This window comes from Fusarium musae, chromosome 7 (assembly GCF_019915245.1).
Source record: "Fusarium musae strain F31 chromosome 7, whole genome shotgun sequence".
NCBI lineage: Eukaryota > Fungi > Ascomycota > Sordariomycetes > Hypocreales > Nectriaceae > Fusarium > Fusarium musae.
The window spans coordinates 1,700,345-1,724,099 of record NC_058393.1 but is presented as its reverse complement, the minus strand read 5'-3'; the positions used below and the strand labels follow the sequence as shown (position 1 = coordinate 1,724,099).

Genomic DNA, 23,755 nt, shown 5'->3' with positions numbered 1-23,755 from the left:
ACCTACGACGAGCACCCACTTTGCGATAACTTCAATCTTCAACTACGACTACCTACCTGCGCCAAACCCTCAAAATTCTAGACTTTACTACGACTTACACGACCCAGACCACTCACTACAGCAATCATGGCCGTCCGCGCTCAATTCGAGAACTCCAACGAGTATGTCATCTTTGTTGTCTTTTCTTCTGGTGATTGAAGCTCCTCCCTGTGCCTCAAACACCCCGCCCCCGCCTTTCTTTTATGCGGCGCATATCTACCTATATGGATGCTATGCCTTACTGCTCTACAATGTGTTTTGAGATCGATGCTAACCTGCGATCTTCAGGGTCGGTGTCTTTTCCACCTTGACCAACTCTTACGCCCTCGTGGCTCTCGGTGCCAGTGAGAACTTCTACAGGTAAAGTCCTCTCACCTACCCTGACAACTACTCTCATGCTGACATCCTGCAGTGTCTTTGAAGCCGAACTCCAAGATATCATTCCTACTGTACGAACCACAATCGCTGGTACCCGTATCATTGGCCGTATGACCGCTGGTAACCGAAAGGGTCTTCTCGTTCCCACAACCACAACCGACCAGGAGCTGCAGCACTTGAGAAATTCACTTCCTGATTCAGTCCGTATCCAACGTATCGAGGAGCGCTTGTCAGCTCTCGGAAACGTCATCGTCACAAACGATCACATCGCTCTTGTGCACCCTGATTTGGAGCGTGAAACAGAAGAGATTATCGCAGATGTCCTCGGCGTGGAAGTCTTCCGTCAGACTGTCGCAGACAATGTGCTAGTGGGCAGCTACATGAGCTTGTCTAACCAGGGTGGCCTCGTGCATCCCAAGACCCCTATTCAAGATCAGGACGAATTGTCCAGCTTGCTTCAGGTTCCTCTCGTCGCCGGTAGTGTCAACCGTGGCTCAAACGTTGTTGGCGCTGGAATGGTCGTCAACGACTGGCTCGCCGTGACTGGCCTCGACACAACTGCCACAGAGCTCAGCGTTATCGAGAGTGTGTTCCGCCTTGGCGAGGGTCAGGGCCCCAGCAACATCAACACGAGCATGAAGGACACCATGGTCGAGTCTTTCTACTAAGTTTGGCTTGATTTGTGGCTCTGTTTCTCACATTCATACACACACACACACACATCTATTGCTTATGGGGCTTTGCTGTTACGCCACTCGTCCGGTAATTGATTGGACGAGCGATAACCAACGTCGCGACAAGACGAACGAACTTTTAACTTATACGGGGCCTGGTGTTTGGAAACTTGCATGATTTTGCGGTGCGGTGCGGTTGATATCAGGAATAAGGTATTCATGATCATGATGATCGAATGATAAATACCCATACAGGGCCATTCCTCTCTTACAGATGGAAAAGGATTATGTGCTTCCAAGACCGGAGTAGGGATAGGCCAGCTCATCTACACGACGTATCTGACTTGATCTGCTTGCGTTGTGGGATTGCTGACTGTTGCAGCAGGGAAAACACATTGTTGTACATGTAACGTTCCAAAAGAACCTGACAATGGGTATTTAAGGAGATCCATTACATCTCAAGACTTACGCCTTGTTAGAACCAATGTACAGTACCTGGTAATCAGCCAATCCTATCAAGTTCATAAGTAATGCCTGTCTGCCTATTTACCTATACATGACTAGTCTTGTATCCTCAGGGTAAGTAAAATATGAGCTTTATGCCTAAGAAGTGTCTGTAAGAACTTCAGTTCTCGGTTCTGCCCCACTGCTAAAACTCTGCTGGGAGAATTCTTGACATCCAATATTTGACGGCTTTTGAGGACCTCGACTCGGCGTGTATGAACATTTGGTACCTGCTACCTTGGCTACCTGAATCTATCATGGACACCTCATGGGTATAGTACTTGTATTCTATAAGTTTGCCAAGTTCTAACACATGAAGAATTGCCCCACTTTCACCGCCTGCTCCTTTTGGATATTTCCCCGATAACCCCACCACAAAATATACCTACCATCATTGTCACTGTTAATGTCAATGGATTAACAGATTCTGAATAACTTCATTGCTCTCGAAACCCAAAACAAGTCTCCCACAATGTCCTCAAATGAAAAGCCCCAGCATCTTGAGCCGTCAAAGCTTGGCACAAAACAATAGTACCTTCTCCCTTCGCCTCTCTCTCTCTCTCTCTCTCTCAAACTGCAGACTAACAACCCTCTGCCCCAAACAGCTGGGATGACCTTTACACGAATGAGATAAAAAACCACGCTTCTGATCCTTCCGACATAGGAACTGTTTGGTTTGATGATTCAGATGCTGAAGCAAAGATCCTCGAGTTCCTAGACGGTCTGCTTGACCCCTCTGACCTGGACTCGCCTGTCCTCTCCCACGACACCACCACCTTTCTCGACCTTGGCTGCGGCAACGGTTCTCTTCTATTCTCCCTCCGCCAAGAGGATTGGTCTGCGCGAGCTCTTGGTGTGGACTACAGCCCCCAAAGCATTGCACTTGCGCGACAAATTACCACCACAAAAGACGACCTTGAGAAGCCTGTCGAATTCGAAGAGTGGGATCTTATAGCTGGACCATACAACTCTGTCCTTAACGGCGAACAGACCGAGGGCTGGGATGTGGTACTGGACAAGGGCACCTTCGATGCCATCTCTCTGAGCGATGAGAAAGATACCCAAGGACGACGGCTATGCGAATGTTATCGAGAGCGAGTCCTACCCCTTGTTCGCAAGGGTGGCATCTTCTTGTTGACAAGCTGCAACTGGACCGAGACGGAGCTGAGAAGCTGGTTCGAAGGGACCAGCGAAGAAGGCTTTCAAGTCGTTGGCAGAGTTGAATATCGTTCTTTCAGCTTTGGAGGCCATAACGGGCAAACAATCAGCACACTCTGCTTCCGCAGGGTATAGAAGATGTAGTAGATGCAGTGCAGTTTGAAGAACAAAAAAAGATACCCATCATCACTCTGTGCTGGCTCCAGCACCTATTCTAAACAGTCAATATCATTCACCTCTGAGAGCTCTTGTTGTATCATACAATGGTATTTGGACTCGTGTCAATGCTTGGACTATCTCTCTTGGACTTCTCCCCATTTTCGTGATCCCAAAGCTTCATCTGAGCTCATCATCTCCTTACCCCTTTCAGAGGCTCCGCATCAAGCTTTTGTTTATCGCATCTTTTGCACAACATTTCCCCTTTCTCATCTTGACTCAACTCAGCGCAGCAATGCCCAGCCCCAACTAGTAGCTTCTGATATGCAACGTACGACTTCATAGGCTTCTGTTTGTCTTTCTCTCTTTCTGTAGCGATATGGACGGGACAAAACAAAAAGCAGACAAAATCTGTCTCAACAATGATTATTGCTTCATTACGTCTCTCATCTATGGTGATGTATTCATAGGCTCCCCGCCAGCAATGGGTCCCGAGATCTCGGCAGCTGCTGTCGTCGCAAAATATCGCACATCCACGTCGTCGTCCTTTTGCAACTTCTCCAGGTTAGGAACAACTCGTTGTTGGATCAGCTCCGAGCCCCGAGGCGACGGTGTGATCTCACTGCCCTGCTTCTCCAGATCATACAGGGTACCCTCGTCTGGCAGACGTCGAAGTACATTGATGAGAACGCGGTATGTCTTGGCCACGTTGAAACGGATGTTGGGGATCTCGTCAGTGGCCAGCTTGTCGAGCATAGGGAGGATCGACTTAGCAATCACATCCATGCTCACAACGCTCGCCAATGTCTGCAAAGGAGTTAGTCTGGGCTCACAGTTTCGGGCAAGGGCGATAATCACCGAGATAGCAAAGCAAGTGGTCATCCTGTAAAGGTAGTTAGGGTGGTTACCCATAGCCATAACCTTGGGGATAATAGCTTCGCTGGCCCACTCAACACCAAAGACCTCAGTGAGCTTCTTCAGGTTGTGAGTAGCGGCTTCACGAATAGAGAAAACGGTATCTCCCAGCCAGCCCATGCACAAATTGCTGAGCTTCTCATCGAAGAATTGAACGCCCAGTTGACTGGCGAGGAGAGGGATGTACTCGATAATCGCAAGTCTTACTCGCCATTGCTTATCCTCAGCGAGTTGTACAATTGCGGGAAGAAGTGACTGTGAGAGGAGGTCGATGCCAATGACTGCTTCACGTTAGCTTCACATCGTACACGATGAGTTCTGTGACTAACCTTTGTTCACGAGCTCAAGCTTGGAGATGATGTGGAGCCTAACCTCCGGGAACTCGTCTTTAAGCATCTGAAGGAACATGGGGAGAAGGTGATCGATAGTTCTAAGAGGGAAATTAGAATCGAGGCCCTGTTCGCAAAGACTGACGTACTCTTGCTTTCCAAGGATAGGAGCCAGGCCACTGATCTGGGTACCAAGCGCAGCACGGACATGTTGGGATGTATCCGAGACAAGATCCTCAATGCTGCCCATGATGTCGTTGAGGAGCACGTTACGATCCACAAGAGCACAGAAGCCGGGAATCTGGCCAGCAATAGCGGTTCGTACCTCGGCCTCGTTGTCCTTGAGAAGTTTTACGAATGCGGGAACGAGGTCTCTAGAAACAACCTCCTCGTCTACCGCCTTAGCAATCTGTAAAAATTAGCACCAGCAAGGAACATGAGGAGTGGCAGGCGTTGTGAACCTTCTCAAACCGATCCGCGATCATGTATCGGACTCTCCAACTCTTGTCCTCTATCAAATTGCGTAGAGCTGTCAGCAACACACCATGGCTGGCCTGCTGCTCCTTGGGAACGGCTTCGGCAATAGAGATGAGAACCTCGACTGTGAGTAATCGGACGCTATCCTGATCATCTTGCGCGAGATGTTGGAAGAGGGGTATCATTTCGTCGACAACGATGGTGGCGGGCATCTCCTTGACAAACTTGGCTAGATTGGTTGCAGCCTGGCGACGGACCATGGGTGTCTCATCGTGAACAAGCAGGCCAAACTGCTGGCGCAGCTGCTCTTGGACGGGCGGTGAGACTTTGTTGTAAGGACTTGTGAAGAGGCCGCATCCCGAAACCTTTGATGTGAACCAATCGGCCTTGGCGAGGCGAATTGTGAGGGGAATAAAATATTCCTCGACTTGTTGAGAAGAAAGCTCGGTGCAAATCTTGTTCAGGGACTCGACGGCCTGCGTTGTCAGTCAGCATGAGGAAGGTCGATTAGAGGAAACGACGGGTTCGTTTACCTTGTCGCGAACGACGGGTTCCTCAATAGAAGCGAGGTTCTCGAGGGGAGACAGCAGAACGTGACCCCACTGGGAACCGCCGACATACTCGACAAAGCCGCCAAGCTCCTCGCTCAGGGCAACAAGGACCTCGTCTTCATCTTCCACAGATTCTGCATAATATCAAGGTTAGGAGACGTCTTTGGTTTTAAAGCGCATGTTGGTGAGCGGGAGAGCTAATCGAAGACTGACCATCGAGGAAGGGGATAAGCTCTTCACGGGTTCGTTCAGCGCCGAGAGCGAGAGCAATGGTCGAGAGACGGTGGATTGCGTTGAGGCGGAGCAAAACATCATCGTGCTGGAAAGGAATCGAGAGTTAGTAATGAACGTGTAATTGTTCGCTTCTCGGCGATAAGACAACCACGTAAGAAAGGGAAGCGTTGAGATGGAGCGTGGCGTCACCGCCAAACTTAGCATACCTTCAGCTCGTCAATAAGGACGGCGATAGGGTACAGCTCATCGCCAGAGTTGGGCGCGTCAGCCATGGCGAGCGGGGCGGTAAGATCGCAGATTTATCAAGAAAATGAGTGGCAGCGTCCGAGATGAGTCGAGATGATCGTTAGGAGGGAGGGAGAGGAAGGTTGGCGGTTGCGGGTGGATCGCGTGTGGTAGTGGTAATAGTAGTAGTGGTGCTGCTGTGCTGTGCTGTGCTGGTGGGTGATGCAATGATTTGCGCTGAGGAGTCCCAACACACGATTTTTGGCCGAAAGATGAGAGCCACAGACAAGGTCACGCAGGGAGGGGGGGGGGGGTTAGGAGCTGTGAGAGACGCTCAGCGCAGAGAAAATGGGATCCTTAGGATGCAGAGTTAAAGGGCAAATCCGTGGCCTAAATCAGCAATGTTGTCGAGGTTTGAGATGTGGACATGTGAATCGATAATGAGGGAGGGAGAAGAGGGTGGATGTGGAGAGGCAGCTGGATGTTTGTCTCCCGTCTCGCTGGCTGAGGAGGAAGGTCAGTGGAGGTGAGCGAGGCTGGTGCAGTAGGTACCTAGGTAAGTTATTGTTAGGCTGAGGTGCTTCACTTCACTTCAATGTTGGGTTGTTTAGCGACCGATGCCCTGCTAGGAACGTTGCCTTGGAGAGGGGCAACCGCCTAATTCCCCCAGGCATGTGCACAGCACAGACAGCCCGGGCAGCTCTGGAGGTACTGTACTCCGTAGCTCAGATGTGGCTGAAGTGGGGTCAAAGTGGCTACTCATTTCCCTGAGAAACATGGACTTTTGAGGGGCAAGCTCTTTTGAGTCTCACCTTTGGACAGGACGCTTCAGGTACATTGTGGCTTGAATCTGGGGATGGCAATGTTTATTATTTGAAGCCAAGGCTGAGTGAGACCAGAATCGATATCGTGTTTACCAATGCCCGAGAGCGTACTGTACTTACTGTTCACGCGGGACAGGTATGAGCATGAAACCTTAAACCTTCTGAGGATGCATCGGTTCTGGAGGATCGCATCCGACGTCACTATCAGATCTGATCAAGCCTTGAAATCTTGAGCTTTAGGCCCCGCCATTCCCAACTCAGTGCAGACATCATTATGCATATATCTGATGTTTGGAATTTGGCTGCGTAAGTAGCTAATGGCCCTGGCACATTCTCGATGCAACAATACATACATTGTTTCAGAGCTGTTCGAGCTCAGTACCAGTATTATTGTTGGTTTGCCGACTTTCCTCGGTTTATGCTGATAAGTGTCACTCGAACAGTGGAGAATGATCGTTCATGATTAGAGTCAAGATGTCTAACGCGGTCTAGTTGGCCAGACAATCTGCCAGCTGTTGTAATGTCAACTTACTGCCATAAGGTAATACATTAGTACCTACTAATAATTCATCAAGGACTGGCATCAAGCAAGCTTCTCGGTACCTTACTTGACGATGTTGCCGGGAATGGAGTATAGATGATCCGTCATTTTTTTTACCCCGCCAAACCCAACCCGCTAGAGGGGTACCATCACAGCGTACTATGGCCCTGCGTCTTGTCGAGTACCCGAGTATCGCATCGTCGCATGCACCCTGAACTAGGTACTTACTACCTACATCCCCAAAAATTCCTGTGACTCAGTACAATCTACGCCCAAATCCACGTCCGACGCTCGACAGAAGTCTCTCCTCTCGCCTCTGATTCTTCGGGAAAAGGATAATTTACCGAACAAGGCTCGAGGCTCCGCTTCATCATGCCTACTATTTCCGTCGACAAGTACAAGCTTTACGAAGCCCTCGGTCAAAAGTGCGAATGCCCCTCCTTGTTCATCTTAACCCCCACCATGAGATGAGCTTTCCGACTTCGCGCCCAAGGTCTCTCTATACGTTTGCTGACAGCTCTTGTTCCTATCAAAACAGATTCACGACCGAGGAGTTTGAGGACCTTTGCTTCGAGTTCGGTATCGAGCTTGACGAGGATACTGAGAATGATGAGCGTCCAATTGTAAACGGCGAGCAGGAGCCTCCTCAGCTCAAGATTGAGATTCCCGCCAACCGATATGACATGCTCTGTTTTGAGGGTATTGTCACTAATCTCAACATCTTCCGCGGACGAATTGAGCCTCCCAAGTACCGTTTAGTCGAGCCCGCAAGCGGCAAGCTTGAGTCAATCACCGTCAAGCCCGAAGCCGAGCAGGTCCGGCCATATGTCTCTGGCGCTATCCTCCGCAACATCAAGTTCGACAAGAGCCGATACGAGTCCTTCATCTCTCTACAAGACAAGCTTCACCAGAATCTTGCTCGAAACCGAACACTAGTCTCCATTGGTACCCACGACTATGATACTATCAAAGGTCCCTTCACCTATGAGGCTCTCCCCCCCAAGGATATTAAGTTCATCCCCCTGAACCAGACCAAGGAGATGGACTCTGCTGAGTTGATGAACTTCTATGAGACTGATAAGCACCTGGGCCGCTTCCTCCACATCATTCGCGACTCACCAGTCTACCCTGCGATCTACGACTCCAACCGTGTTGTCTGTTCCCTTCCTCCAATTATCAACGGTGATCACTCCAAGATTACACTTGACACCACCAACGTTTTTATTGAAATCACCGCCACCGACCTCACCAAACTCGACATCGTCACCGACATCATGGTCACCATGTTCTCCATGTACTGCTCTGAGCCTTTCACTGTCGAGCCCGTCCAGATCAACTCCGACCATAACAACCAAACCCGAGTCACTCCTAACCTGAAGCCCAGAGTTGCTGAGGTTGAAATCGACTACCTCAACAGCTGCACCGGGCTCACCGAGTCTCCCGAGAGCCTGTGCAAGCTTCTCTCCAAGATGTCCTACACCTCTACACCCTCAACAAAAGATTCCAACATCCTCGAGGTTGCTATCCCCCCAACCCGAGCGGATGTCCTTCATCAATGCGACGTGATGGAAGATCTTGCTGTGTGCTACGGATACAACAACCTTCCTCGTACTGCTCCTTCACGAAGTGCTACCGTTGGTGCCCCCCTGCTGGTCAACAAGCTCAGTGATATTATCCGAATCGAGGCCGCCGTTGCTGGCTGGAGTGAGGTTATGCCCCTGATCTTGTGCAGTCATGACGAGAACTTTGCTTGGCTAAACCGTAAGGATGACGGAAACACCGTCGTACGTCTGGCCAACCCCAAGACCGCTGAGTATCAGGTCGTGCGATCAACTCTTCTACCTGGTCTTCTCAAGACTATTCGTGAGAACAAGGGCCATAGTGTGCCAATGAAGATCTTTGAGGTCTCTGACGTTGTCTTCAAGGATGAGTCTCAAGAACGCAAGGCTCGCAACGAGCGACATTTCGCCGCCGCCTGGTACGGTCGAACAAGTGGTTTCGAGGTCGTCCATGGCCTGCTTGATCGTGTTCTTCTCATGCTTCGAACTGCATTCCTCACCCACGAGGAGGGTCTTTCTGGCAAGAGTGTCGATTATGAGGTCAAGGAGAACCCCAGCAAGCCCGATGGTTACTGGATCGAGGAGCTTGATGATGCCACCTTCTTTGCTGGCCATGCTGCTTCCGTATATCTCCGTCTTGGCGGAAAAGAGAGACGCATCGGCGAGTTCGGCATCTTGCATCCTACCGTGTTGGAGAAGTTTGATTTGAAGTGAGCCCCCATGCCGGCCACTATCGATGTGGCATCGCTAACATATTCATAGATACCCTGTCAGCACTCTCGAGATCAATCTCGAGGTTTTCCTGTAATGTCAAAGAATCTAAAGAAAACCTACAACACGAGGGTTAGAGCAGCTAAAAGCGGCGACGGACGCAACGAAATCATGTGGATATGCTTCAATGTGAACAAACACGTTTCCACAACTAGGAAGACCTTACAAGATAGACAAAAATAAAGAAGAAACCAAACAAGGCCGAGTTGAACCTATGAGTAACCGAAGGGTTTGGTTTATTATACTCTATAACTTCCTACCTAATTCATGTAGTCTTCAAGGAGTCTATTGCTGTCTAAGCCCTCGCCGTGTACAGCGCGATTGGCGCAAAATCAGAATGTTATCACCACTCAAGCGAAACGCCAATGCCGGCTCATGATGTGCCTCTAACGCCAATAAAAACGTCCGCATGTGTAGTCAGGAAACCAAGTTTGGCAACTCAGACATCATAACCTGAATGCTCTGCCTACATCATTGAATTTGCCATCGCACGCCTCTGCCTATCAGATTTGAAGAGGACTCTCTCGAGCTTTGCCACAGGTTTTGGCATTTCAATAGATGGAGAGTGACATGGCGTCGGCAGGCCCACGTCGGGCTGGAGACTATCAATGGAGTTAAGTCTTGAGTGAAGGCCCCGAGACTCAGAGTCGCGCCGTTTAATATACTCCCATTCTCCACTGAGATCGCTGGGTACACTGTAAGAACTGCAGCGCTCAAGCGTTGACGGTGCGTCAGATTCTGTTGTTAGAAGCGGCGGTGCTACGGGTGGGTGTAGCCATGGACAATAGTGCCGCACGGATTCATGGGTCTCGATAATCAAGTAAGGGCCAGGATCCGACTCTGGAAACATGACCTTCTATGTCATCTCACGTAGCTCCTGGTCGCTACGAGCTGGTGCAGGAGCTGAACTTGACGACGATGCTGACTCGCCAGTATTTGTAAGTTGCCCCAGCATTCCCTTGCCTAGATTGAGACCTGCAATCCCGTCCCTGATAGCGGCAAAGGCATTGCCGCTGGGTTCGGTAGATGCGCTCCGTTCGATTGGTACATGTCGTGATTCAGGGGTGAGTGTCTCGTGGGCAGTCTCAACTCCAGTGAGAACCGAGGGTGGCCCCGACTTGGAGCCTGAGCTGGATGACCGAGGATCGGCATCTGCCTGGATAACGCTAGGATACTGTAAATTTGATATAGCGGTTTGGCGGTCAGTCTCTGCAGCGGCAGCGGCGTTCAAACCGCCGTTCATCTCATCCTCAGTTCTTCCGAACAGCTGATGCCACCACCTTATCTCCTTCAGTCGCGGTAACAAGATCCGCTCCTGTCCCTTGACGTGATCGTCGATACTGGCATCGAAGTCGGGGTTTATGAACTCAGCTCGCCGACACAGAAAGTAGTCCCAAACGGAAGACGTCCGTTCTGCGGCCCGCGCATCTTTTCTCTGCTTCTCTGAATTAAAGAGGAAAGTGCCGTACTGACACGAGTACAGGTGGTATAGAAGGCGGCGCAGGAAGCGCTCGTTATACTCAAAACGAGTCTTGTTTTGGCGTAAAAGTTGATAGGTGCAGTCAAGAAACTGGTGAAAGACAGGACTGACCATCTTTGGAGAGGTAGCTTCATCATCAACAACCTTTCCAGGGGCTGTTTCACTAACTGCAGCCAAGTCGGGGTCATCTTTATTCTGGTTGAAGAAACGCTTTGCACCGCTCAGCACATTCTGGAATGCGTCACCCCGGCCATCGTTCTCCCCGGGCTGAACCTTGGAACCTGCAAAAGCATCTCTCTGCACGGCGAACCAATCCTCGTGGTTCAGGTGACCCGATCGAAGCCTGAACATGTGACCGAAGGACAACCAATCCTTTTCCACAAGAACAATAAAACCCTCAATTGTGCGGTAGTAGGGGTCCAGCATGATTTGAGCCAAAGCACTGAGCTGGCTGGTACGGTCCCAGCCGTCGGAGCAGTGGATGAGAACGTGTGAATGGTTGATCCCGATCTGTCTTGCAATTATAGCTGAGCCATCCAGAACATCATGGATGTGCCGTAACCAGCCACTCTGATGGAGCAGCTCTCTGTTTGGCGGTAAAGGTGAAATGTCGGCGTCTTTGAGTGCGTCAATGACCTTGTTGAGAGAGCTTCGCATGACATGAATATTCTCAATACTAAGGAATATCTTGCGTGCAAACTTGTACTTGTCCATATTCTCCGAGCCCATACCCTGTACTTGATTCACCATTGCATTGATAGTAGGACGAGCATCCACAATCAGGTTGCTCTGCTGTGCACCATATACTTGACGCTTTCCGGAAGAGTCATAAACGGCAGCGGATCTCGAAATGAGCTCATCTTCATACCGTTCAGTCTCTGAAAGCTCCGGCTCCAGTGATGAGTTTCCAAGGGAGACATCGGGCTGGCTCGATAGAGGCGTGCTCTCCTCGGACCCTGGCGGCAAAAGGGCGTTGAAAGATGCTGCTACTAGTTTCTCATCCTGCACGTTTGTCTTCCTTGTGATGCCGGAGAGGGGCTGCGAGCTTCGAGTGATGGTACAGTTGTTTACTGGATGGATGTACGACAGAGCCGGCACGCGGTTTCTCGAGCGGAACTCCTTCGCATATTTAAGGACATTGTCTGAGATTTTCGAGGGAACAACCAGAAATGCAGGATATGTATCGCAAAAGGTATAGTCCTTGTTGATATGCGTGATCCTCCAACCTTTGTCAGGCAATTTCTCGCTGATGCCCTGGCGTCTGAACTCTGCTTTAGGATCATAGACTGACCAACCGTCAACCTCTCGCTCATGCTTTAGAGGCTTGTGGGAGAAAGCATATAGCCTCTCTACTGTTCCTAGCTTGCAAGTCCGAGACTTGATAAAATCGAAAGTTTCTCGGGCAATCTCGCTGTCGGTGAAGTTGAATGTCACAAAGGTGAAGTCACGACATCGCAAACGGATCGACGGAGCCTGGCGAGATCCAGGAGGCACCGGCCGAAGTGCGCAATAACACAGCATGGGATATGGAATCCATCTCTCGCGAACTTTGGGCTTGTGAGACGAACTTTCTGAGGGTTTGGCGGATTGATCGATGGGTGCGCAGAACACCAGATGGAAATCGGTCAGTCGCAAAGTGCCATGAGTTGTTTGGCCGCCATAGATACCCTGGACGCTCTCGATGATCTACATGACGTTAGGAGCCGAAACGGAGCGCAAAGTCGTGCATGAACAGGCGGGATGCTCCAAATGGCGACTAGAACCAGGCGATCACGCGTACCTTTCGGGCTTCCATTTTGACAACAGTGGCCTTGCCGCCTTGCATTCGCTAGACGCCGAGAGATGTCTCTTTGTAAAGTTTATGTTGTATCAATGATCTCTTTGTATGTCGGTGTGGACGATTTCTTGGAAGCTCTGGTGATGTAGTAGAGGTAGCTCAATATCGCGGGGCCGCCGGAAGATGAAGAAGTAGCTGTTGTTAGGCGACCTTGGAGGCGAGGTTATGAGACGGACTCTGACATATTCGTCACTTCCAAAGTAAGAAAAATTAGAGGCGCAAGGGGGAAAACCTTGGTCTCGACTCTGAGTATTAATGGATGGAGTTTCTTTTAGAGCCAGAGACAGCTCACACTCATCATCACGAGCCACAGGCGCCCACTTGGCATAACTAAGGCAAGGTCTATGGCAGGCGGGGCTCAGCGCTGCTGTCAACTACCAAAAGAGACCGCGACGTCACCCAGAGGTGAAGGCCATCGCCATGGTCCAAGCACTTTCCTATTTTGGGCTGCATCTCGTTAATTTGTTTCTCCGTTCTCCGATTAAGTACCCATACATGTCTTCCCATTCAAGACCCACTTCTCCAAAGCGGAATGTGCGACCTGGGACCCGCCTGCCGATTTAGGGCTCAACCACACACCAAAAAATATTGAGCGAGTAAGCCAACATTTGTGAGCGCAGTGAAGCCGAAATCCACCCAGGATCGCGAATCTTTCTCTTCAGCCTGCCAACAAAGACAAGACACCAAGTCAAGTCCAGTCCCGACAACACAAGTCCTATTTTCAAGATGGCTCACCCCGGATCTCAGATGTGAGTTATTGTCCTTGCAATTGCGAACCCCTTCTTGATCGAATCGAAACGTCGCCGTCGCCATCGCCATCGCCATCGCCATCGCCCATTGTCACCCCGCCAATTATCATCCTCTCGTCAGGAGAAGCCGAGTCAAAAGTCCAAGATTCACTAACAACCTTCTTCATAGCTCCAAGCGGAGAAAGTTCGTCGCCGACGGTGTCTTCTACGCCGAGCTCAACGAGTTCTTCCAGCGCGAGCTCGCTGAGGAGGGCTACTCCGGCGTCGAGGTCCGCGTTACCCCCACCGTCACCGATATCATCATCCGAGCCACCCACACCCAGGAGGTTCTCGGCGAGCAGGGCCGCCGCATTCGTGAGCTCACCTCGCTCATCCAGAAGCGATTCAAGTTCCCCGAGAACTCCGTCTCCCTCTACGCCGCCAAGGTCCAGAACCGTGGTCTCTCCGCCGTCGCCCAGTGCGAGTCCCTCCGATACAAGCTTCTTAACGGTCTCGCCGTCCGACGTGCTTGCTATGGTGTCCTCCGCTTCATCATGGAGTCTGGTGCCAAGGGTTGCGAGGTTGTCGTCTCCGGTAAGCTCCGTGCTGCCCGTGCCAAGTCCATGAAGTTCACCGACGGCTTCATGATTCACTCTGGTCAGCCCGCCAAGGACTTCATCGATCACGCTACCCGTCACGTTCTCCTCCGACAGGGTGTCCTGGGTATCAAGGTCAAGATCATGCGCGGCTCCGACCCTGAGGGCAAGGCCGGTCCCCAAAAGACTCTCCCTGACGCTGTCACCATTATCGAGCCCAAGGAGGAGCAGGCTGTCCTCCAGCCTGTCAGCCAGGACTACGGCGCTAAGGCCGCCCAAGCCGCTCAGGCTGCTCAGGATGCTCGTGTTGCTGAGGAGGAGGGTGGCGATGAGGTCCAGGCTGTTGAGCAATAGGATGCTTAAATCACCAGGCTGGGAATAGCCGTCAAAACCTGATGAAGGAAAGATGGAGATCCGTGGGATGAGAGACGGAGGTCTACTCAGGCGTCAATTGATCATTTGCATCTGCTAAAGGGCACGGACGGTTTCATTCTTGCTTGTAATGGTAGGCAAAGCATAAAAGAGAAAAAAATGAGACCCCAAGATTACGACGACACGTCTTGTGACTGTGTCTTCTGTCTACCAACACCTTGAGTACCTCTGAGAGGTCTTGTTTGAACTGAGTACGTGAATGTCTCGTAGACAGTGGTGGCTGGCGTCCCTACATAATATCGGTTGAAACGCTCAAGTCAACTATCACGCTCGCTTGTTTCTTTCCAGGGCACTACACATTCTCATGCTAATGCACACCACAGCTCAGGGAGCGTCGTGACCACAATGAGACAGTCAATCATGCCATTGATGGCCATCTAAGTCCTACAAAAGAATCTCAGAGGCTGCGGTTGGGTTCGGATATTTGTCGATGTTAAATTATATAGCGGTTTGAAACAAATATCCGTGTTTAGAGAGAGATGTTGTCAATAATACCTAACTCCCTTGTCGAGCATCTCAATTGACTTACGGAACTGGCAAATGAACAAACTGTCTGGCCATCAGTCATTTGTCATTCACAATTAACCAAATAAGCGAATCTTGGACATAGCTGGAGGTCACGGCACACATGTATATGTCACGGGAAAACAGGCATCAAAAGCCATATTCATCAGGCTGGTGAAATACAGTGAACACGAAAAGGCACATTGCGGACAGCACAATATATAATCAGGGCTTTGCATCTCCAAGCTCAAATCTTATTTTTGTCGGATACATTTCCACCTGCAATTCCAATGTACTAAACGTCGTAATAATTCTTGTCTATAGTAGGTAGCCTCTGGCTTCCCCTCTTTTCATGTTAAAACTGAAACTTGGCTTCCTCGAACCTAGAAAAAGCCCTGCGACTTGGATAACAGATCTACCACACCCGAAACATTCGTTTATGCCCTGGAGAATTGAGGCAGTGATATACGCCCCAAATCGCCTTTTCATCGACTGATAGACGTAGACAGTGACGCCTCCTTTGATCCGAACCCATCCCTGTATAAACGGTCCTGATATGGAAGTACCGCCGTCCAATCCCATCCTATCGCTCATGCTCTGTAGTTATCGTACAACGAGGATTCGCCTGTCGCCCCAATACAAAATCCGCCAACGCCGTCCAAGACCGTGTGCCCATAGTACTCCAGTAATAGCAACCAATACATGTCGTCGATTCCGAGTCCCAATCACGTTTGGCATAGGCAAAACACAGTTGGCATCAACATTAAAGTATGTCGTTGCGTAATGTACCATCCGCGAATGCAGCCCATACTCCGAGAGAAATGCCCGGTCAAATGGTTTGAAAATGTACAATGCCTGTTTGAGATAATGAAACATGCAAGATATCGTTTGCGGAGCTGATGACCGGTGGTTAACCGATATTATTTTACTCCGCCCTCACATAGCTGGGAACGTCGCAGACCATCACCGATCGCCTGACTTGTGGCGGTTATCGAGCTCGATGTTTTCGTCATAGCTCGCTTTGCCATTGCCGTTGGCGTGCCGAACATCTTCGTCACTATCCGAGGCGAGGTCGGTTAGAGCGAAACCAGCAGCTTCTTCCTCGTCGTACGCGCGAATGAGGCCCTCGCGGTCTCCACGTTGGCTGCTCATGCTGTGTCGTGAGGGATCGCCGCTCCTCCTCGCCTGCATACTCAGACGGGTTTGTAAACCAGAAACCATGTCAGTACCGGTGGCGTCGCTTCCTCCTCGTCCAGCGGTCAACCTTTGGCCATGGGGGTCACCCCTGGAAAGGTTCAGGAGATAGACGCCGGTAAAAGTGACCAAGAATCCGCAAAGCAGCGAGAGAGTGTTGACTGGGTCGTTCGTGTTGAATCCGCTGAAGAGGATAAAGGAGGCACAGAGGGTGGCGGTGGTGAACGTTACGTAGTAGAGAGGGTTAACACTAGCACTCCTGTCAGTAAAGGCCAACTATCAGAACTCCATAAGCCACTTACATGTTAGTGGGGAAGCTGGCAAGAGCTTTGTTGAAGTAATTCATCTGAGTCACAATGCATACGGCCGTTAAAATCATGAAAACGTATGTCGAAGGGTGGCTGAACTGGTTGTGACCAGCAAAAGTAAGCTTAAGCGCAATACCAAAAGCCTTGACAGACATGACTGAAATGGATCCGACGGTGGAGCAGATGGAAAGATAAATGAGGGCGTTTCTCCTGCCATAGACAGGGGCGATCTTGTAAATCATAAAGACGGCAAAAGCAACAACGGCGAAGGCGTAGAGAAGAAAACCTGGTATCAGTTTTAGAAACTGGCATCCCCATAGATATGATCCTTGTGCACGAACCTGGCTGAATTGCATAGTGCAAGATCTCGTCGACGGTCTCGATCTCCTCATCCGGAGGCGCATGAAGAACAATAATGACAGCACCGATCAGGCATATAGCACTGCCGAGCTTGCCCAGCGTACCAAGCTCTTCGTTGAGGAAGTACGAGCCAAGAACAGCGCCAATGAGCACACTGAGAGCCCCAAGAGGTGTGACGAGGATAGCAGGGGCGAAAGCGTATGCGGCGAAGTTGCAAACTTCTCCTAGACCAACTAATTTGATGTTAGTGAACATGCCAATGTGAATCATGTCTGATAGAGCACTTACGAGTCGCAATACCGGCCCACCACAAGGGATTTCGAAGGTAGACAAAGCCGTCGCCTTCAAAGCCATGTCGCTCTTCTGCTTGGATCAATCCCTAAGTTAGGAAGTGGATTAGCGTCTGCTCAAGGCGAGATGCAGGACATGGCGCCAGCCGCTGAAGCAACGGTAGAATTCGCCGCTCGCGCAGACAGACAGTAGCTGTATTGGACGAACCTTTTTTGTGATAACGAAGCTTGTTCCTGAAATATGGTCAGCCTTGTGACGCCCCCAATGTAATCAAACATGACTTACCAATCGCCAAGGCCGATGTCATAGCAAGAGCCAGACCGATATACCTTGAGGGAATATTAGCACTTGTAGTGAGAATAGCGCGATCGGGTTACAAGAAGGACCCGATCGAGGTGGCTTCTTAGGAGAAGGCCAGCGGTAGTGGAACGCGACATACTTGTCTTCAATCATGATGTTCTAGAGAGCGCACGACAGCGACGAAACGCACAAAGTCGACTTTTCTATATATGTACCCAATGCGCTGAAAGCGATGATCCGAATCGAATAACGGTTTGGGCAGAATGCGCCGCAGAGAGTCGGAGCTGAACTGAAAGGATCGTTCACTATTGGCGTGGGCTCGCACCGGGCGAGAGAAGCCGTATAGCAATAATGAGTGTTGAAACGAGTGAGTTATTGATGAATAGGGCTCGACTTTATTGCAGACACATCAAAGTATCGCTACAGGATCTTTGTCGGGAAAGTTAAATCGAGATTGGAGTTCTGGCCGCGTGGACGACTACAGAGTCTTGGTGTTGGATGCAGATGGAGGGGGGGACCAGGCGTCTGTTGTTGTTGTAAGGAAGCGGTTTGCGACGGAGCAAGGTCGGTTTTAGGGTATCGTATGGTTCAATTATTGTCGAATCCGTTATTGCCTTCGTATCTTGACAAGCGTGAGACTCGTGATGCGCAACGACGGTATTCGCAAAAGGCAAGGGGGGTGTTGGATGATAGGGAAAAGGGACAGCTTGGCTGGATTGTAAGTAAAAATGGAGAGGCTGCAGCAGCAGTGCGGATGGGATGAGATACAGTACAGTAGGAGGTAAGCGGTTGACGGGTATGGGTCAAGTCCAGTTCGTGTGGGAGAGACAGAGACAAAGTTTGGGGAGGCCAGATCAGACCCGACGAGACCAGACAGGGGCCTGCTAGCTAGCTACAGGCTACGGGAGGCTTGGACGAAATCAGCAGTGGAGAAACAGAAAAGGCTGAGGTACCTGGGCAGAGGTGAAATTATAGTGTACTGACAAGTACCGCCATCAGAATCAGGCACAACAAAGTTCAAGAGGTTTCAAGAGAGGGCGCCAACAGAGGATAATGGATCCATCCACTACCCCCCTGGCGTCAGGTCCATGACCCTGGCGTTACAACTTAGACTCACTAACACTTCAGGGCCCTCAGGACTCAAAAAGAGGTGCCCTGGGGTGGGGATCCTGCCCAAGGTCAAGTGCCTGAATGCCTGCACTTTAATTTTTTCTTTCTTGCATCTGACGACACTTCATTCCACGATCCAGCTATTTTATCTAAGAGTCCCCGAGAGACTAGTGACTAGCAGCCCGTAAAGATAAAACAAACCACTGAAATACGGCAACTTAAGGGAAACTCGGCACAGACCCGAGCGTCGAAACATCCATAGCAATTGCATTAGGTTGCCTATTGACTTCTGCTGACTTCGAAGTACTACCTTACATAGGTACATACAACTAATTATTTACTATACCTATTGTCCTGTCCTCAGATCCTAAAGCCGAGGCTTAGACGGCACGATACGACACAACCACAGCAAAACACGATACGATCGATGATGGGTGCGAGTGGTTCTCGCCCCTGAACTAACGTTAATAGACACGCACACAAGTACGTTCGTTGGACATGCAGCTATCAGCTACAACAGAGACTTGGGTTGTTGCAGGATATTCGCCAATATCACAGTCACTTCAAATCACCAAATACATGGTTATGTCAGTGGGATTGCCGTATTGATTAGGTAGTTCTGCAGAATACTGTAACTCTTGTCAGTTGCTTTGGAAAGGAACTCTAGATTTCTTATGCATACCTACCTTAATTACCTACCTATGTCTGTACTTATTTATCTAGTTTATACGTTTCCATTAGATTAAAAAGTAAACAAGTACTCCGTAACAGATATCCGTATATACATACACGACTCTGGTGATGCTCGCAGACTTTTACTCCCTGCCCCTGCACACTCAATTCACTTCCATTACTAGCGCTTCCGACTGCTTGATTCAAGGGGGACGGACGATAAGCCCCTTGCTTCCATTCTCATCATCTGCTTCCTACTCGCCATCTTTCGGCTTTAACCCCTGGACTCGTCTCCATTTCCAGCCCATCAAGTTCGTCCTTGTCCCGCAACCTGTCCTCGTGTCCACGTCAGCAGCCCGCATCTCAAGCTCCAAACAGTCCTTGATCTTTGGGGGGGAAATGTTTTTTTTAGCATCCGCAGTTCGGTAGTGCCTCGCTCGCTCCGCTGTAACAAAGATCGAGAACTTCTCAACAGCGCCTCCCGTGCGCCACATTTAATAGTTTTCGGTGTCTGAGCCACTGGACGTTAAATACCTAAGTTTGTCCTTACTGAAGCAAATGCGAGAAACTACAACAAATATACAAGTATCGTCTTGGCAGGTAGACTCTTGCCGTCAATGAATGAGTGAATCCAAAATGCAACTTGGTCTGATATTGTGGGCTGTTATTAACACGCCAACCCTACTCTTCATCTTGTTCCTGATCGACACTCTTAGCGCTCAACTTAATCAACCCCTAACGTAGCCGACATCTTCCAATAGGGATCCATGACGCCCTTTGATGCTACGGGTGACTCGGCGCTGGAAACAAGTCAAGGGATCAATGCTCATCACTAAAGCGTTTCGACCTTTTGTTTCTGTTTGGTGATGACGATCTGGCCAAAACCCCTTCACCATGATTACCACGATAACCCAGATCACGTTATTTATAGAATCTTAGCGACCAGGTCTCAAGATAGGTAGTGTTCTCATCAAGCAAATCTGCTAAAGGCTCCCCAGGACCCTACACCTTCAATGGCCACCTAACCCCAGTAGTCTAGAAGGCACATATTGTTTGCTATAAGTAACCCCCGACTAAAGCGTAGGTAGAGTATAGATCCACATCAGAAATGCTGTCCGTCTCAACTATCTCCCACGCTTCACTATATCTTCAACTCCAAGCACCGTTCACAGCTTTGAGTTTTCCCTCCGGTCCAGCCGCCAACGCCTCATTCCATCCCACGAACCATATCGTATCATACAGAACCAGAGCTAATCGATCTGTCCTCTTACCAACCAGGATCGTGCATTTTGTTCTTATATTATTATTTTGAAAGTGGAAAGGGTATCGACACTTGCGTCAACAATCGGGTATGGAACAAAACAAACAAACAGCCATGTTGTCGGTAGCCGGAATCAAGCTCGACCTCATGAAAAATGCAGAAATGCATAAGATCTTTCTTTGCCCTATAAAATTAGTAGATGTGGATTCATTTCTTACCTACCCAGAATCCGCTGGTATGATGGGTGTCTGTGACCCATATTGTGTCGTTCAGAACATGTTGCATTCTTACCACCAGGAAAACTTCTGCGACAATAGCGTTGAGAACAACGACAAAGGTCAAGGACCTGACTGCCGAGTTCAGATAGCCACTGGGCATCATATTACCCGCAGCTGTTGAATTTAGTTATTGAAGAGGGGGTTGCTTGTCGATATTGGAGAATGTTGCAGTTAGTTTGGAGGCGAAATCATTCAGGGACGACGGCGCTTGGCATCTGCATAACGTTAGTCAACATTGCAACTCAGTTGAGGGTCTTCCTGACGCACCTTGCTCATCCTCTGCATTTCCATCATCGTCATCACCACGGGGTCGTTTCCCAGCAGCCGAAGGAGTGCTTGGTGCTTGGTCTTCTGGTTCATGCTCATATCTCCAGTCGATTTCGTCCAGGTCGTCATCATCAGTCTTCCGTTTCTCGGCTGTCTCTTCTGTTGCAGAAGCCTCTCCGAGGTCAACGTTGAAAGAGGACGCTTCCTCCTCCTCTTGAAGAGTAGTTGTAGTGCTCGTGTCATGAGTTTGTGCATGGAGTGGTTCTGGCTCGGCATCAGCGTTGACCTCATCTTGGGCCTCTGTATTCTCTTCAAGGGCGATGTCTCCATTGAACTCGGCTTCCTCGTCTAATTCGAAGTTGGCAAATGGGTCAATCTCGCTGTCAGCTCGTGCTGGAGTAAATTCGTCAGTATTATTGAAAGAATACGTTGTGCTGAAGTCAGACAGGGAGCGGTGATGTTTGGATTGATGGGAACGAAGATATTGTACTTTGGGCGAAAGAATTTGCATGGCTCCGCAATTGCGCTTGACAGTTTTCCGGAATTCTGCTTCATCTTTGCTGTGATCTTCGACATACTCCGCTACACAGGGGGCACAGAGGCAGAAGTCGGGGTAGTAGCAAGAAAGGGAAGTGGAAGAGGATGAGGTCGCTTTACCATTTTGCTCAAGGCCGTCCTCATCGACAGCCTCCGGGTCCTCCGAACCAACAGCAGGAGCATTAACTGATATCTCAATCTGAGTTTCGGTTGCAACGTTGATATTGTCTCGCTCGTCTTCATCATGGCCGTCCTGGTTACTGGCCTGCTGGCCATCGACTTCCTGGTCTTTGAACTCTTGACCCTCGGAACCAATGGCATTAGGGTTCGCATGTTCGTCTTCCAGATATTCATCCTCATTTTCTGCTTCATCTATGCCGCTGTGATGTTCGTCATCAATTGGGCTGTCGAACTCGTCCAGTTCGTCATGAACGCCATCGATAGTTGCAGCTGTTTCCAGCATACTAGTTCCAGCAGTCATGGGAGTCTCGAAGAGATGGATAACTTCATCAAGCCCCTTCCCTGCCGTAGCACTCTCAACGAGATACTCAAAGCGCTTTTCTGCATTGGGTTTGGTAAAAAGGTAGGCATACAGCGGGCGTGAGCCATCTGGGTCCTGGTTCTTGACAAGAAGGTCGAAAATTTCAAGAATCTGACGGAGTGTCACGTTCGACATGGCCTCGCCTTGGGTTGTCTGTTTCAAAATGTCAGCGCATTCTTGATGTAAGGCAGAGCCTTTTCTCACCTCAACAAGTTCAAGGCCAAGCTCATCGACCTGGAGTACCAAATCATCATCCTCGGCAATCTCATTTTCAAGCTCACTCCGAAGACCGGCAATGAACTTCTCAAGTGGCTCATCAAGAACCGAAGTATCGGCAAAGAAACCATGGGTGGTGGTGGAGAACATAGGAAATTCATCTCCTTTATACTGTACCGTTATAGCAGGAAAGCCCTCATCTATCTTCCCATTTGAATCTTCTCCAGTAACTGAGTGATCCACATGATCCGCATCAGTGGTGGCGTGCTCCTCATATGCATCTGCGACATGTTCACCCACGTCATAATCGTGATCTTCAACTTCCTCGACAGCTTCGGTTATTTCGTCATTTTGCCCTGTTGCCAAGGTAGTGGCTTCTTCACGACTATGCGCATCTTTTCCATCGTGTATTTCGTCGTTGCCACCGGATGCGTGAATATTTTCACCACTATACTCATCTGCCTTCGCATCCTCGGCTTCAGCTTCAACAGCCGTAACCTCATAATCGGGCTCTGCTTCTTCTTCCTCTTCTTCCTCCTTTAGATCGCGAGGCTCATTTTGATCATTGTGGCTTGGCATGTTATTCTCGTCTCCAGTGTGGCCGGATAACTCTTGTCCGCTTGCAGTAGCATCATTCTCAGGTTGTTGGTCATGTTGCTCTTCAGCAGTACCGGCTGCTCCGTTTAGATCAGACCTTGTTGCAGGGCTTGCGGCAGCAGTTTTCTCATCTTGATGCGAGTCTTCTGGTTCAGCATTATCCTCAAATTCATAATCAATCTCGTGCGCAGATGCATGATCGTCAGACACTGCATCGCCACGAACGATTATTTCATCCAAAATTTCTACATTCTCTCCACTTTCTTGCACGTCTTCGTCGGGTGGCTGAGCTGTTTGTATCGATCCCTGAGTCCCAAGCTCAGGAGCCTCGGTCACTTCATAATCCACATGTTCAGGACTGTTTGCAGTATCTTCGACATCATGTAGGTCAAAGTCTACATCTTCGCCCGTGATACCGTTCGTCTCGTAGGCTTCCTGATTCGCAGCGTCCTCGCCTTCTTGCATTTCTCTATCCATGCTCTCCAAGTTGTCGTCGTTCTTTCGCAGGTCATGATTGGAATCAACCATGTCGGTATCGAAGTCGATGAGATCGTCTTCGACTTTACTGTCCAAGATTGGCTTGGCCATATCAATGTCCATTTCGATCTCCGTCATGTCTCAGGATTTTGTTTGGATTCTTCAGAGCCGGTCCTTCGGATCGATTTGAGTGGAAGAGAGTTGTGTGGAGGAATCGGGTGCTCAACGCGTTGAAAGCAGATAGAATTAAGGTATTTGAGGAAATGTACATGCCCAAGGGCGGCAGTTTGCGCGCGTTGGGATGAAATCGTAGACACGGTGGTTTCAATCAAACAGACAAAGACCAGGCTTGGCTAGAAATGTAATTTAGGCTGGTATGCGACATTTGATCCAGGTTGGTGAGATTGTGTTTGACAAAAACGAAGGACGCCCAC

The 23,755-nt window shown here is 49.7% G+C and overlaps 8 protein-coding genes across 8 annotated transcripts; 4 read left to right on the top strand and 4 right to left on the bottom strand.

The window, feature by feature from the left end:
* Positions 1-126: 126 nt before the first annotated feature.
* On the top strand, positions 127-1,085 carry TIF6 (Eukaryotic translation initiation factor 6; the record flags this gene model as incomplete). The annotated part of the gene is made up of 3 exons (XM_044827314.1): positions 127-161; positions 328-399; positions 452-1,085. The coding sequence occupies 3 exons, from the start codon at positions 127-129 to the stop codon at positions 1,083-1,085; spliced, it is 741 nt and encodes a 246-aa protein (XP_044677908.1).
* A 982-nt stretch (positions 1,086-2,067) lies between these two features.
* Positions 2,068-2,888, top strand: J7337_009718 (uncharacterized protein; the record flags this gene model as incomplete). The annotated part of the gene is made up of 2 exons (XM_044827313.1): positions 2,068-2,102; positions 2,201-2,888. 2 exons carry the CDS (start codon positions 2,068-2,070, stop codon positions 2,886-2,888), a joined length of 723 nt encoding a protein of 240 aa, XP_044677907.1.
* A 471-nt stretch (positions 2,889-3,359) lies between these two features.
* On the bottom strand, positions 3,360-5,687 carry J7337_009717 (uncharacterized protein; the record flags this gene model as incomplete). The annotated part of the gene is made up of 6 exons (XM_044827312.1): positions 3,360-4,105; positions 4,154-4,562; positions 4,615-5,106; positions 5,164-5,315; positions 5,395-5,500; positions 5,622-5,687. The coding sequence occupies 6 exons, from the start codon at positions 5,685-5,687 to the stop codon at positions 3,360-3,362; spliced, it is 1,971 nt and encodes a 656-aa protein (XP_044677906.1).
* Positions 5,688-7,377: 1,690 nt separating this feature from the next.
* Positions 7,378-9,372, top strand: J7337_009716 (uncharacterized protein; the record flags this gene model as incomplete). Its single annotated transcript, XM_044827311.1, has 3 exons — positions 7,378-7,430; positions 7,544-9,274; positions 9,327-9,372. 3 exons carry the CDS (start codon positions 7,378-7,380, stop codon positions 9,370-9,372), a joined length of 1,830 nt encoding a protein of 609 aa, XP_044677905.1.
* Positions 9,373-10,191: 819 nt separating this feature from the next.
* On the bottom strand, positions 10,192-12,610 carry J7337_009715 (uncharacterized protein; the record flags this gene model as incomplete). The annotated part of the gene is made up of 2 exons (XM_044827310.1): positions 10,192-12,501; positions 12,596-12,610. 2 exons carry the CDS (start codon positions 12,608-12,610, stop codon positions 10,192-10,194), a joined length of 2,325 nt encoding a protein of 774 aa, XP_044677904.1.
* Positions 12,611-13,378: 768 nt separating this feature from the next.
* RPS3 (40S ribosomal protein S3) lies at positions 13,379-14,330 on the top strand (the record flags this gene model as incomplete). Its single annotated transcript, XM_044827309.1, has 2 exons — positions 13,379-13,401; positions 13,571-14,330. 2 exons carry the CDS (start codon positions 13,379-13,381, stop codon positions 14,328-14,330), a joined length of 783 nt encoding a protein of 260 aa, XP_044677903.1.
* A 1,545-nt stretch (positions 14,331-15,875) lies between these two features.
* Positions 15,876-17,372, bottom strand: J7337_009713 (uncharacterized protein; the record flags this gene model as incomplete). Its single annotated transcript, XM_044827308.1, has 6 exons — positions 15,876-16,356; positions 16,409-16,700; positions 16,756-17,007; positions 17,063-17,153; positions 17,273-17,298; positions 17,351-17,372. 6 exons carry the CDS (start codon positions 17,370-17,372, stop codon positions 15,876-15,878), a joined length of 1,164 nt encoding a protein of 387 aa, XP_044677902.1.
* Positions 17,373-20,878: 3,506 nt separating this feature from the next.
* On the bottom strand, positions 20,879-23,459 carry J7337_009712 (uncharacterized protein; the record flags this gene model as incomplete). The annotated part of the gene is made up of 2 exons (XM_044827307.1): positions 20,879-20,901; positions 20,954-23,459. The coding sequence occupies 2 exons, from the start codon at positions 23,457-23,459 to the stop codon at positions 20,879-20,881; spliced, it is 2,529 nt and encodes an 842-aa protein (XP_044677901.1).
* Positions 23,460-23,755: the final 296 nt, after the last annotated feature.